Source organism: Notechis scutatus, chromosome 3 (genome assembly GCF_049901735.1).
Source record: "Notechis scutatus isolate UNSWTSFEM ecotype Mainland chromosome 3, rNotScu1.2, whole genome shotgun sequence".
In the NCBI taxonomy this organism is placed as follows: Eukaryota; Metazoa; Chordata; class Lepidosauria; order Squamata; family Elapidae; genus Notechis; species Notechis scutatus.
In genome coordinates, this window is record NC_142011.1 from 126,615,470 (window position 1) to 126,629,352 (window position 13,883).

At 40.8% G+C, this 13,883-nt stretch overlaps 1 protein-coding gene across 1 annotated transcript in view; it reads left to right on the forward strand.

The window, feature by feature from the left end:
• Positions 1–13,510, forward strand: part of ANKH (ANKH inorganic pyrophosphate transport regulator) — a 106,584-nt gene extending 93,074 nt beyond the window's left edge. The window contains exons 9-12 of the mRNA XM_026673428.2: positions 6,845–6,974; positions 8,601–8,724; positions 10,434–10,533; positions 12,653–13,510. Of these exons, the coding sequence (XP_026529213.1) occupies positions 6,845–6,974; positions 8,601–8,724; positions 10,434–10,533; positions 12,653–12,769 (471 nt within the window). The 3' untranslated portion in view covers positions 12,770–13,510. The remainder of the gene's footprint in view (positions 1–6,844; positions 6,975–8,600; positions 8,725–10,433; positions 10,534–12,652) is intronic.
• The last annotated feature ends 373 nt before the right edge of the window (positions 13,511–13,883 follow it).

Here is a 13,883-nt window from a genome sequence, read left to right on the forward strand (position 1 = left end):
TTTCAAGCCACAGCTATAAATATTCTTCTTTATCAATATGTGTGGAATCCTGAGCTACCTTGGGAAGTTTGGTGAACTAAATAAAATAAAATGCTACCTTCAATATTTTAACAGTAAAGTACTTGATGTTTTTAGACTAGGAGAGTACTGGTTTTATCCTTACAATAAACATACAGTGCCTACATCCTAGTCAAACAGGTTCTTAATCCATTTTTGGACTAGTAATCAAACAGCTTGAATAGTTCTCAGCATCTTTCAGGTGTACTTTTAAGAAAAAAGATTGCTTAGCACATTAGTCCCCCATGATCTTTCAATTCCCCCTCCCCATATTTTGGACACATTCTTCTCCCTCTAAAACTAGTCCTCAACTTATGACTGATCACTTAGCAAATACTCAAAGTTACAACAGAGCCCCCTGCACAGGATGTGATTCTTCCCTACCCCTGCCCCAGAATTTCCAAGGTGTCCTCCTCTAGGTTCCCCTGCTTGATTTAAGTCTCATATAGAGTCTCCTGATTGAATAGAAGATGGTTCAGCTAGAAGATCTCTAAGGTCCTTTCCAACTTTGCTATTCTGTTAGATCAAACTGACTCTTCCAATAAAATGTTCTATGCAGACCCCTTACCTAATGTTGAGAAGAAAAGGAGGAAAAAATTATATTTTGATCATATTGTTTTCTTTCTTGTGGCTTACTTCTTAATACTGCTTTACACAGAGCAATTGCTAAAAGCATTGCAGAAAAGAATGAGAAAGGCAGACAGATACTAATCCAGTTAGGACTAAGTCAGGGGTGTCAAACTCAAGGCCCCGGGGCTGGATCCGGTCTGTGGGGTGCTTAGATCTGGCCTGTAAGGCCATCCTGGAAACAACAAGGAACCAGCCTGCAGTGCCGCTGTCAGTTCCGTTTTCGCTCGCAGAAGCTTGCAGGAAGTCATCACAACCAAAAATGGAGCTCGGCAGGGCTGTGCATGGCTCTCATGAGCTCTGTTTTCACTGGTAGAGGGTTGCAGGAGGCCATCACAGACGGAAACGGAGCTTGGGAGCCCATTTTCGCTTGCAGTGCGCTTGGCCACTACAGGCGCCCACAACACGAGTGACCACTGACTGACCACTCCTGCCCTGGCCCCACCCATCCTGGCCCCCTGAGGTCAAACACAACCCTGATGCGGCCCTCAATAAAATCGAGCTTGACACCCCTGGATTAAGTGGACTCTACCTTTTCTTCCCTCTAGAACGAATAATTTTGCAGGAAGGAGATCAGCTTTTCTCTGTTTTTAAAAAATGTAAATGTGATTTGTAAGCCACTTTGGTAGCAGCTGTATCTTGAAAAGTAAATTTTTTAAATAAATTCTAAATGTACACGTCGTCTTCCACTCACAACCACAATTGAGCCCAAAATTTCAGTTAAGTGGGTTTTGCCCCATTTTACAACTTTCCTTGCCACAGTTATTAAGTGAATCACTGCAGTTAAGTTAATAACCTGGTTGTTAAGTGAATCTCGCTTCCTCATTGTCTTTGCTTGTCAGAAGGTCGCAAAAGGTGATCACATGACCTTGAGACAGAGCAACAGTCATAAGTATGAACCAGTTGCCAAGCTTCTGTTTTTTGATCACATGATCATGGGGATGCTTCAAAGATTGTAACTCTATAAAACGGTCCTAAGTCATTTTTTTCAGTGCCATTGTAACTTTGAACAGTCACTAAATGAACTGTTGTAAGTCGAGGACTACCTGTATTTAAAATTACTAAATAAATCCAAAAGTACTGGGAATAGATAAAACAAGAGTTGCATTGAACTACCGTGTTTCTCCAACAATACGGCCTCCACCAATAGGAAGCCCCAGCATGATTTATTGGCATAAAATCAAATTAAGCCCCTCCCCCAAATTAAGGCCCATATTAAACATGCGAAATGGGGGGAATGGCGGGGGCTTGCCGTTAGGAAGTACTTTGTTGCATGCCCGGATATGGTGCTGCCTGCGTTGGTGGAGCACTTCATATCGGGAGACCTTCCGCCACCGTTTATTTCCCTTCTCCCTTGCTGCCGTAGCGTTACAGCAACGCCGCGGCGTTTGGCGCAGCCATGTGCAGCCAGTCAGGGCTCCTCCCTGCAACCGGAGCCCTGAGGAGACACTTGCTTCAGGCGCTCCTGTGGCGCCTTCCCTTTGCCTTCGATGGTAAAGTGAATTATTTTAAAAACCTCCGCTCATCCCATCAGGGCCGTGTGAGCTGAGCAGAGCCGGGAAAGCAAGCCGCGGGTGTTTCCTGGTTCTGCCCAGCCCGTACGGCTTTGCCGCTGCCCTGGCGGGATGAGCGGAGGTTTTAAAATAATTCACTTACCTTCAAGGCAAAGGGAAGGCGGCCACAGGAGCGCCTGAAGCCAAGTATACCAACAACAAAAGGCAAATCCTCAAGGTGGGCTGGAGGGAGGTGGCTACGTGCCCCCCGGGCTGCTTCAATGCAAGGTCCTGACTTGCAGCATCCTGCCGTTGCTGCCGCGTCCTTTTCGCCACCGCCTCCCTCTCCGACTGCAAAACTCGTGTGCTTCGCCAAACGCTCCGAGCGAGGCGAGCTCTTTCATACATAGAGAGAGAGGGAAAGACGCCGGCGTGCTCCGAGAGGCTGGCTCTTTTCTCTAGCCGAGGCTGACATCTGACTGAATCTCTATCCCGCTCCTTTATCCTCACGACGGGGTCGGCAGTGACGCTCTCTGGTGCGGCCACCTCAGCTTGCCAGCCTTGCCCCGCTATGAGACGATACTGTGACAGCCGCTGCTGCCGCACTCCCTTCTCTTTCCTCGCCTCTCCTCCCTTCACCGGCAGGAGTGTGCGCGCCTGCTGCCACTGCCGCCGCTCCTGAGGCCATCTGGGGCGGGCAGGTGGGAAAGCAAGCAAGGTGGCTGCGCTGTCTTCTTTTTCCCTCAGCGAAGCGCCACCGCTTGCCACCGCCACCTGCGATGGGCGAGGAGGCGGCGGAGGCACCCGAAATGTCACCAAGGCAACGAGTGCCTCCCCGCCGAGCCCTCCGCTCATCCCGCCAGGGCCGTGGCAGAGCCGTGCGCGCTGGGCAGAACCAGGAAACACCCGCGGCTTGCCTGCCACGGCCCTGGAGGCACTTCCTGTCAGCCTCGGCTAGAGAAAAGAGCCAGCCTCTCGAGCACGCCGGCGTCTTTCCCCCTCTCTCTATGTATGAAAGAGCTCGCCTCGCTTGGAGCGTTTGGCGAAGCACACGAGTTTTGCAGTCGGAGAGGGAGGCGGTGGCGAAAAGGACGCGGCGGCAACGGCAGGATGCTGCAAGTCAGGACCTTGCATTGAAGCAGCCCGGGGACACGTAGCCACCTCCCTCCAGCCCACCTTGAGGATTTGCCTTTTGTTGTTGGTATACTTGGCTTCAGGCGCTCCTGTGGCCGCCTTCCCTTTGCCTTCGAAGGTAAACTGAATTATTTTAAAAACCTCCGCTCATCCCGCCAGGGCCGTGGCAGAGCCGTACGGGCTGGGCAGAACCAGGAAACACCGCGGCTTGCTTTCCCGGCTCTGCTCAGCTCGCACGGCCCTGATAGGATGAGCGGAGGTTTTTAAAATAATTCACTTTACCATCGAAGGCAAAGGGAAGGCGGCCACAGGAGCGCCTGAAGCCAAGTGTCTCCTCAGGGCTCCAGTTGCAGGGAGGAGCCCTGACTGGCTGCACGTGGCTTCGCCAAACGCCGCGGCGTTGCTGTAACGCTACGGCAGCAAGGGAGAAGGGAAATTAATGGTGGCGGAAGGTCTCCCGAACATCCAAGCTGTTGCCGCCCGCCCACCCGAGGATGCAAGGGGAGGGAAATTAAGTCACCCCCGAAAAGACGGCCTAGCCGGTTTTTCGGGGGTCAAAAAAAAATAAGGCCCGGCCTTATTATGTGAGAAACACGGTAGTGATGGACCATATGGTGTTCTCATCAGTATTAAAACCACTTGCAATTGAAACAACTTAAGCTACAGGGAGGAAAACATGGCACAACTGCCTACATCGTGTTGACCATCTTTGGCTGCATTGGGGGCTGAAAGGTCAGGACATCCAGTCTAAAGTCATGCGAAGTGATACAGTTTCACCAGTGAGCTTCTTCTTTTCTTATATTATTTCTATTTCTTATTGGAATAAAGAACAAATTTTCATCTAGAAAGGAAACTAATTAGGCAGTGCCACATGTCATGGAGGGCCATAAGTAGCCAGGAGAGGAGATATTCTTCAGTCAACTTCAGAGGAGCCTACATAAGACCCCTTTTCTATTTTTTGAAGAGCTTTTCCTGTCAGCTGTGTAAGCTACAGCAGTAGTCACCTCCCTTTTGAAACATACAATATTTTTTGTGGGGGGATATGAATGTTGAGATTAACTATCACCATAGTGCATGTGCTATGAGGTCCTAAGTGTTTGCAGATAGTGGGAAAGTCTACCATAGTGCATGTGCTATGAGGTCCTAAGTGTTTGCAGATAGTGGGAAAGTCTCCTATGTGCAGATACTGTAGTTGGAAAAGTCCAAAGCTTTAAAGAACTGTTGAACAGAAGCTACTGAGCTAGGCAGGACAATAGGCTGGCTTGATTTGATTAGACAGAAGCCTCTGGTTTTTTCTTCATAGAGAGAAACAGATGGAAGAAATTGCATTAGGTAATGAGAGAGTGTCTGTTGGACATTGGAATGATTTATGAGATGGATGTGTACAAGTTGACATAACAGATTTGTGTGCTGAACAGTTTGCTCTGTGCTTAGGCCTCTCTCATCAAGTTGAAGCAGTCCCAGTTGTATACTTCGTGTTCTTTGTGCTAGATGTAGGTGCTTTTTTTAAAAAATTACTTGTTCATTTCTTACTACTTGTTTATCTTTTTATGCTGAAAGAATTAATATGTGCTATATTGAAATAGATGTGTGAACACTACCACATACATTTCTTCACATGAGAGCTATAGCCTAATGAAAACGAAATGATATACTGTATATATTCTATGTTAAAATATTTTCTGATTGGTTTGGGGTAAAAGTCTCTCCAAGTGTTTTCTCAATACAGTGGTTCAGATCCAGAATTAATCAGATCTTAAAACAGATCTCTGAATCGGTGATCTGCAATAAATCCTTAAAACCAAAAAACTTTGTAGATTATGGCTAACTTCAGTCTAATTAATTTTAGTAATTCACCCTGAGATCTTGATCCACAAATAATGAATAATTTTGTTGGAAGATATGCCTATTGCAATTTCCAATGTTTGTTATTTCTTGACAAAGAAGTCGTTGAGGTAATTCCCCGTTAGGAGAATGAGCGCACACAGGGAGATGTAGTGAGAGTAGTGAAGAATAACACACAAACAGCACACAGATACACTGTATAGTAAAATGTAGGTTTTTACTTCCAATAAATGTTTAAGCAAAGTCCAAACAAGCAGTCCAAGTCATTCACAGTTAAAGCAGTCAGTTTTCAGTCCAGGGACAATCCAAATAACAAAGTCCAGTATCAAAAACAGTTCAGTAACAGACTTACATCAAATCCAAGAAGAACTATGATCAGTAACACTCAATAGGAACGGCAACACTCTCCGGAACAGAACAGGAACTAAACAACCCAGGTTTCTGGCTCCATCTTATGGCTGTTTGAAGGAACCACACCCAATTACAGTTTTAGCATTCTCTTAAAGAGACAGTATTAAAATGTCTAGCCTGGTTTATATATTTTCCAACCCAACTATTAGGTGACTTACATTCCTAACAGAAGTAACCCTTTAACCCAGAGTTTTCTAAGTTGAATTAGATGAACAACAGTTTCTTCATTTTCAGTCATTAGAAACTAGATCCATTCTCATTTTAAGTTAGAAAAGGAAATATACTTAACTTCCAAAAGAGAAAGACAATTTTTAAATCTTGTTTTAGTTCTTAATTTATAAAACTGTTTTAGTTACCATGTCAAAGTTTTAAAGTTTTAAGCTTAAAAATTGAAGCAACATAGGCTGAAAACATGAGGAAAAAAGCCCTTTCTAAAAATTCTATTTTAGTATGATAATTTATAATTTGATGTTTGTAATGTTTTAAATGGTTATTAGATGTTGGCATTTGTGTACCAGTTACAGATTTAGTCTAAAAAATTAAAATCAATAAATAAACTGCTGCAAGAAATATATAAAGTATTTAAACTGTATAAAGTGTAAAAAATATTTTAGAAAGACTCATATGTTATTATAAATGTATGTCCTTATGTAGGTTTAGAAACATATTTCAGAAGGGTTGTGCAATGTGATATTCTTGGAAGACTTCATTTTAAAGACTAGAAGTGTTTTTGGTTTTTTTATTAAATCTGCAAACCTCTCATTTTTGCTTAAAAAAAATGCTTAAAAAACCTCTCATTTTTGCTTAAAAATGAATGACTGAAGACATTAAAATAAAAGAGCATTAGAGGTATATTGATTAAGTGAGAAATATAACAAGGAAATGTTAATCTGGCTTTAAAATGTATTTTCACTACATTTTACAAAGAAGTTTAGGTCAACAGGCAAAACAGAATTGCTTTGGGAATCTGGAAAGGGAAGTTAAACCTGGAATTTTTCATGCAGGTAGAAATATTGACAATATGGGACCATAATATTATTTTAAATAAAATATTAATTTTGTTTTAAATAAAATAATAAAATATTAATTTTGTTTTAAATAAAATAGTAGGCTTATAAGTCTAGTGACCGATAACCTCCAGTGATCCTAGCAGTCACTAAACATACTGTAAGTTGGAGGTGTTTTGAAAGCTGAAGTTCTATATCTTAAAAACCAATGGCACGTTTAACTAATTAAGAGATAATATCTAATCATGAACTATTAACTGACTCTTCCAGCTCTGCTTTGTGATGTTTTGGACGCCTAATGTATCTGAGAAGATCTTGATTGACATCATTGGAGTTGATTTTGCTTTTGCAGAGCTCTGTGTCATTCCTCTTCGCATCTTCTCCTTCTTTCCTGTTCCAGGTATGTAGAAAATAGAAGAAATGAAAGGTACAGCATATTTACATTAACCCAAAGCTTTTTCTGCAATGCATAACAATCCACCAACAGGCAACACTTGTAGAAGTAAAAGCTTCTAGTTGGAACAATCAGCCTTTATGTCTTGTTCAGAACTTCCAGTTAGAGAATGTGTCAATCAGTTCTGGGTAAAGAAAAGCTTTTCACACACACAAAAACCACACATCTAAACAAAGCTCATCTATAAACCTTAGGACAGTATTTCATTTGCAAGGATTTTAGAGGAAGTTGTTGTGAAAATACTAGAGCACAAACTCTTGCAGTTTTCTTGGCAACTTTTACAGAAATACCTTGTCAATATCATCTTTCTAAGCCTGAGAGTGATTGACTCAGTCACTCAGGTGGCTTCCATGCTTAAGGCAACACTAAAAATCATCTCCTGCCTTCTAGTCCAGGGCATTTCTGATTTGACCATACTTAATATTAAAGGCAAATGATAAAATAAAAATATGTTTACTCAGAAGGGATCAAAAATAAAGCAAAAATAAGCACACTAAGATGTTCAAATGTATTGAGAGCCCACATTTTAAAATCACAGTTTAAACTAAAGTGAAGAAAAGTCTTCACCTGGAATATAAAAAACAGACCACGACAAGGCATATCTCTGAAGACAATGTTTCACAAGTAGCTCACCAAGAAAGTATTTTCCTTGTCTCCCAGCTGTTTGGTTGTTCTTGGGAAGGACACTTACAGTACAAAACCTCTGGAAGGATCTTCTATTGACTACTGGTTAAAATTTTGAAGGTTAAAACTAGCATTTTAATCCGGGTGTGAACACAGAATGGGAATCATGACAGAATAAAACATTAGATAATGGATTGCACCAGCCTAATTATTGCTCTGGCATTCAACCATGTATATTTACTTCTGTATCCATGGTTGAATGCTGTGTATACAGGATAATTCCAACTACTTTAAATTAAAATGTAAACTATGAGGCAATACAAATTAATTCCAGATAAAATAAAGGTCCTCAGTCTGAGCAACTCTGTATTCATGTCAGAAGCACCTGCAAAGCTAACTGAAGGGTGTGTCTGGATTTGAAGAATTTGCCAGTAATAATTCCATTGCTCCAGGGATGCAAAAAGTAATGCAGTTTTCAGGCAGGCTCCTTTCATGGTCCTTAGTCTGAGCAGGACCAAGTCTGGAGTCAGTTGTGTCAATGCCACATCTTTTAGATTGAAGAAGGTGGATCAGACCTTTAATAGAAATGGGCTGTTTCAAGAAGCCAACAAACTGTATCACAAGCATCTTACAATTTAGTATTAGCCAAAGGATTTTTTATTGGCAAATCCTATTTTTTAACCAACAGGATAAATCAGATTTTGCTATTCATAGTGTATCATAATTCTAGCTATTTACTTCTGTGTTTGCAGCTTCTTTAATCATGAATTTCCTATGCAGCTTCTTTAATCAGGAATTTCCTATGTAGTTCAGATCTTCAGACCTGTGATACCTGAGAAAGAAAGGCAATCTTTTTTTTCCTGGTGGGAATTAGAATTATCTCTTAGAGGTTGAGCATGTATCTAAGGTTTTGCTATCAGTAATTCTTCTTTCCATGTTCTTCTTTAGTCACAGTAAGAGCACATTTAACAGGATGGTTGATGACCTTGAAAAAGACTTTTGTCCTAGCTCCTAGCTCAGTACTGCGGATCATTGTTCTCATCACCAGTTTGATTGTGCTGCCTTATTTAGGGTAAGTTATACTCCTTTTGTATTTTTGTCAATGATGCCATGACTTCTGTAACACAAAGTCATACTATCCATTGAATTAAACCACAATATTCTCCATCCACATTGAATTGCTACTTGGCTAGATCATAGTTCAACTGCGCACAGAATTGCTTATTGTTATGGAAGAACATAAAGAGAGGCAAGAATGCTGTCATCTCAGAAGAGATTTCTTGGGAAACTTGGCCCAACAATTAAAGTGATAGCTTTCCACATTAAATGCTTTGTGTATGTGGAGATAACTTAAATCAGGGCTTGCTTCAGCTGTTTGCTGGAGCAGACAACCTTTTTGTGAGCTTGGGCCACGTTTCTGTTTTTCTCGATTTCTTTCAGTAATGGAAAGACTGCTCTGCATTTCTACTGGGACAGAGCCAATATTTTTAATGGGGATGGAGCTTTGTAAAGCCGTAAGGAACATTCCAAAGAATTGCAAAGAATTGGAGGTAGTTCAGTCTAGATGCATGTTTAACAGATTTGGTTTGGAGACAGGATTACTTGCAAGTGAGGTTTAGAGTTCATGAGGTTCCTAAAAGTTGATTGAAGATTGCCTCAGTTATTTTCCCACCCATTAATTTTGACTGATATATATTTATCTGCAAAGAGCTTTGATTAAAAAAAAACCCTCAATTCTGTGCATTATTTCCCAAATGTGTGACTTTGCTGCATTTTTACCACACTAAAATGACTGATTAGATTATGCCTTTTGGACTCTGATTTTTAGAATACATTTTGCAAACAAAATGGACTTCCAAATAATTTTTTGGAATGTAACCTGTGTAACACTTCTGTAGTTAAATATTGTTGCTTATGAGACTAGCATGTGACTTTTTTGGCTACCTAGTCCTGCACTGTATATACACATATTTTGGCCATACAGTTTTTGTTTCAATATTTGAAGTTCTTGCTTTTTTTTTCTAATAACCTATTTCCTTTAACATCCCCAGCCAGGGGTGGGTTTTTACCGGTTCTATCCACCTCTGTAGAACCGGTAGCTCTGAAGAGCAGCAGACATAGAACCGGTTCTATGTCTGCTGATGTTTTTGCCCACCCACCTGCCCAGGCTCTTACCTGATCTTTATTTCCTGCTTTTTCAACTTCAGCTGCCATGCGAGGCACAGCTGCAGTTAAAAAAGCAGGGAAAAGGTGCTTTTTCAAAGGCTGCTTCTCTGCATGCAGCGTGCTGATGATGATTTACAGGCGTGCGCGCAGCGTGCAAGGAAGCACATTGTAAATCACCAAACCTCGTAGATCACCGAACCAGTAGTTAACCCTGTTGGATCCCACCCCTGTCCCCAGCCCTTACATTATCTGTACTACCAGTCATCAGTTTGGCCCCCTTCTCTTTAGGAGGGTCCTTCCCACGGGGGCCTCTCTTCCATCATGAAGATATGGTTTCCCCAGCACTGCATTTCCCCCCCTCACAGCCAGGACAATCTTTCTGCGTATTATTGTGCTGGTAGTAATCAAACTTTAACATTACGGTCAATGACTGAACCAGGGAAAATTTTGGGAACTGATACCAAGGCAATTTTTTAAAGTTTGTAACATTATACAGAAAGAACATATATTGAAGTATTAATGTAACCAAGCTTTCATTGTTCTAGTAATCTTTATGGTTGAAATATAGTGATTAAGTATGAAAGAATAGCATGTATCTTTTTCTGATATTTTTAGGGTCCATGGAGCTACTCTAGGTGTAGGATCACTTCTTGCTGGCTTTGTAGGAGAATCAACTATGGTTGCAATAGCAGCTTGTTATGTCTATCAAAAACAGGTAAGACATTCTCTCAAGAAATAGACCTTTTGTTTATCTCCTTATACCTTCAGCCTGCAGTAATGGCGATGATTTCTGAAGACCAGAAATGGTCTTTTGAACTGAAGACTGTTTGTTATAGGCATATTACTGAATGTATTGCTGTGTACAGTAGAGCATAGCTTTTGTTTTATTCTCACCTGAGTCCTTGAGAAGCTTTGCCCATCTGATTCTAATAAGAAAATGGGGAACTTAACAACCTTTGAGATATATCTCCACAGGGAAAAGTGCAGCAGTTGAAAACCTATCTACCTTAGAAGATGAGATGCCCTCAATTATAAATTCAATTTTTTTTTATTTATTATTGGAGATTGGCAATGGTTAATGGTATAGAAGGATGTGGTCTATCAGATATTGAATCCAAACTTATTCATGGCTTTACAAATAATTTGATGGTCCCCTTCAAATGAGTGGACTTCACCTCTGAGAATTCTCAGTAACAGCCATTTGGAAGGGAGTCCAGATTGTGGAAGGGTGGAATTATTTCAAAAGTTTTTTCTGTGCCAATTCTACAGTAGGAAATCTGCTTTGGAGCTTTTTCTTCAAAATCAAATTTCCTTAACAAGAATGGTGTTCATTCATTCATTCATTCATTCATTCATTCATTCATTCATTTTCTATAGCCAACCAGATGACTCTGGGCAGATTACAATTCAAGCAGACAGACACACAGACAGAGAAAATGACAACTGGGGTTAAGCAAAACAGCAATAAATGAACCATCTTCAAAGACTCAATCCTGATCCCCATGCCGGGGAAAGGAGCCTGGCCTTAAAAGCTTTATGAAAGACCAGCTGGGTCAGGGCTGTCTTAATCCTGGGTGTTGTGGTGTTCCAATGCTGTAACACTTCCAGAGTTCTGCTAGATAATATTCATTAATAGGCAAAGACCCAGAACATGCCAGTCTTTATGACATGGGTAGTAGAAAAAATTGGAGGAAGGCAATTCCTCAAATTTCCTGACTGCATGAAGGGCATTAGATGTGACAAATCTTTACCTTGAATTGTACCCATAAGCATATTGGATGCCAGTGAAACTCACAAAGTGAAGATACAATATGGGTGTTTTAAGATATGCTCATTGTTACTCAAGCTGCCACATTCTGCCCTTACATCCTGGACATAAACATTGCAGGCCAAAACAAGTAGACATAGGGACAGTTTTTCCCCTCATGCCATCACTCTGCTAAACACCTAATTCTCATGGTACTGTCTTACATCTTACTGTATTTGAATGAACTGTAGTATTATTAGTATTCTTCTCATCTTCTCTACTAGTCCCTCTCATTGGTATTATTGTTATGGTGGTGGGTGGGACAGTTGCGCAAGCACATCCTAGTTAGCGCGCATGCACAAATGAAGCTTCACACACTTGCCTGCTGCTCATGCGGCCCAGTTCCCAACAAGCCACAAACTGGTACCATTTTGAGGTTTGGGGAACCCTTGTTCTAGGTCAGGGGTCTTCAAACTTGGCAAGTTTAGGACTTGTGGACTTCAACTCCCAGAATTCCTCCTCCAGTCATGTTAGCTCAGGAATTCTGGGAGTTGAAGTCCACAAGTCTTAAACTTGCCAAGTTCAAAGACCCTTCTTCTAGGAGATACCATTTCACTCCTGTGTTGGAAAAGTGACACAGGTTGCCATTTGCTTTCCAAACCCAGTTGAAGTTGCTCACTTTAATATAAAGATGTACATGGCCAAGTTACCTGGAGGATCCCCTGCTGCGTTGCCCTCTTCAAGAGCATGCTTTGTGCAGAGCTCACTGTGAATATGTCCAACTTTAGCAACTAATTCTGCTTCTTCTGAAGCAGGGCAATCATGGTGGAATAAATTGCCCTTGCAGATGAGTCTGACTTCCTCTTAAATGGTAATATTTAAAAAGGGGATTAAAATCTCTTTGGAATTTAAAGATTTGGCATTTACTTATAGCACTTTATAATTTTATGTGTTACATATGTGTTTATCTAAGCCATCCAAAGATCTGCAGATGGCTGAAACGCAGGCAGGCAGGAAGGCATGCAAGCAATTTGCCTGCAGCTATCTTCTACAAAACTGGTGGATTGGTTTTTTTTTTGCAACCTAGAAAAAGAAGAGGAACGATGATGAGACTGCGACAGAAGGTGAAGACTCAGCAATGACTGACATGCCTCCAACAGAAGAAATAACGGACATCGTGGAAATGAGAGAAGACAATGAATAATAAATGAAAACTCTGCAGGGAAAACTGGAAGTTTACTTCTCTCTCACTTTGCTTTTAATAATGAGGCCTTGTTTCTGAAGGTTTCAGATAATGAATTCATAGCATACCAAGTATGCTGGCATGGATGAGGAACTTAAAGGAACAGTCTCTCTTTTTTTTTCTTCCCCTTCTCGATTCTTTTTTCTCATTTCACGCAAAAGCAAAAAACATGGCGGCTATTCATTAGAGGAAACCTATGTTCTTGGGACCTTCTCATTCTTTGGTCAACCAAAGTGTCTCTGTTGATTCATGGATTGTGTTGCCATTCTGCATCATCTTCTTATCTGCCCCATTTCATTTTATTATTATTAATGAAATATAAAAATACAACTAGGGTTTGTAGGGAGGGGGAACGTTAGCTTTATTTTGCTTGCTAAACCATGACCTTACACTTTTGATTTGTATCATGATGGAGCCCGGAGATTGGCTTTCTTATTATTCAGTGTAATATTTTGTATACTGCTAAGACTACCAAACAAGATCCTGAGTAAAAAAAAAAAAAGTAAGCGATGAAATATTTTAAAGAGACTTTGATAAATAGAGAATAAGACTAAATACAGGGTAACGCTTCTGCTTAAGATTAATCTATGATACAAAAGAGAGTTTTCCCTTTGGTAGTCAACTGTGAACCATCTGTATTACACTAACCTTGTAACTGTTTTCTAAAAATAATTGTGGACCTTTAAATCAGAAGCTTTATTACAATATTGGTGTCCTATCTAAAACTTTATATTTGATAGTGTTGTTCTCATATTTGATGCTATGCAGGATACTGTAGTTGAGGTGAGGGACAAGCATTTGTTAATAGAGGTCTCTCTGAAAAGAAATGTGGCCACACACACATACACACACCAATATTTAAACCAAAGTAGTAATCTCTTGTGGGGTAGGGGAAAAATAAGGCTATTTGTACAAACTGCTATATGTACTAACTTGTACAATGAATATAATAATATATCTTTTTCCTTTAGAAAACTTTGGATAGGACTATATTACTTTAGGAGGAAGTTATCAAAGTGGAATAAATCGAAGTCTACATTGGGAAAATGGCCCAAATAGAAATCTTGCAGTGCTG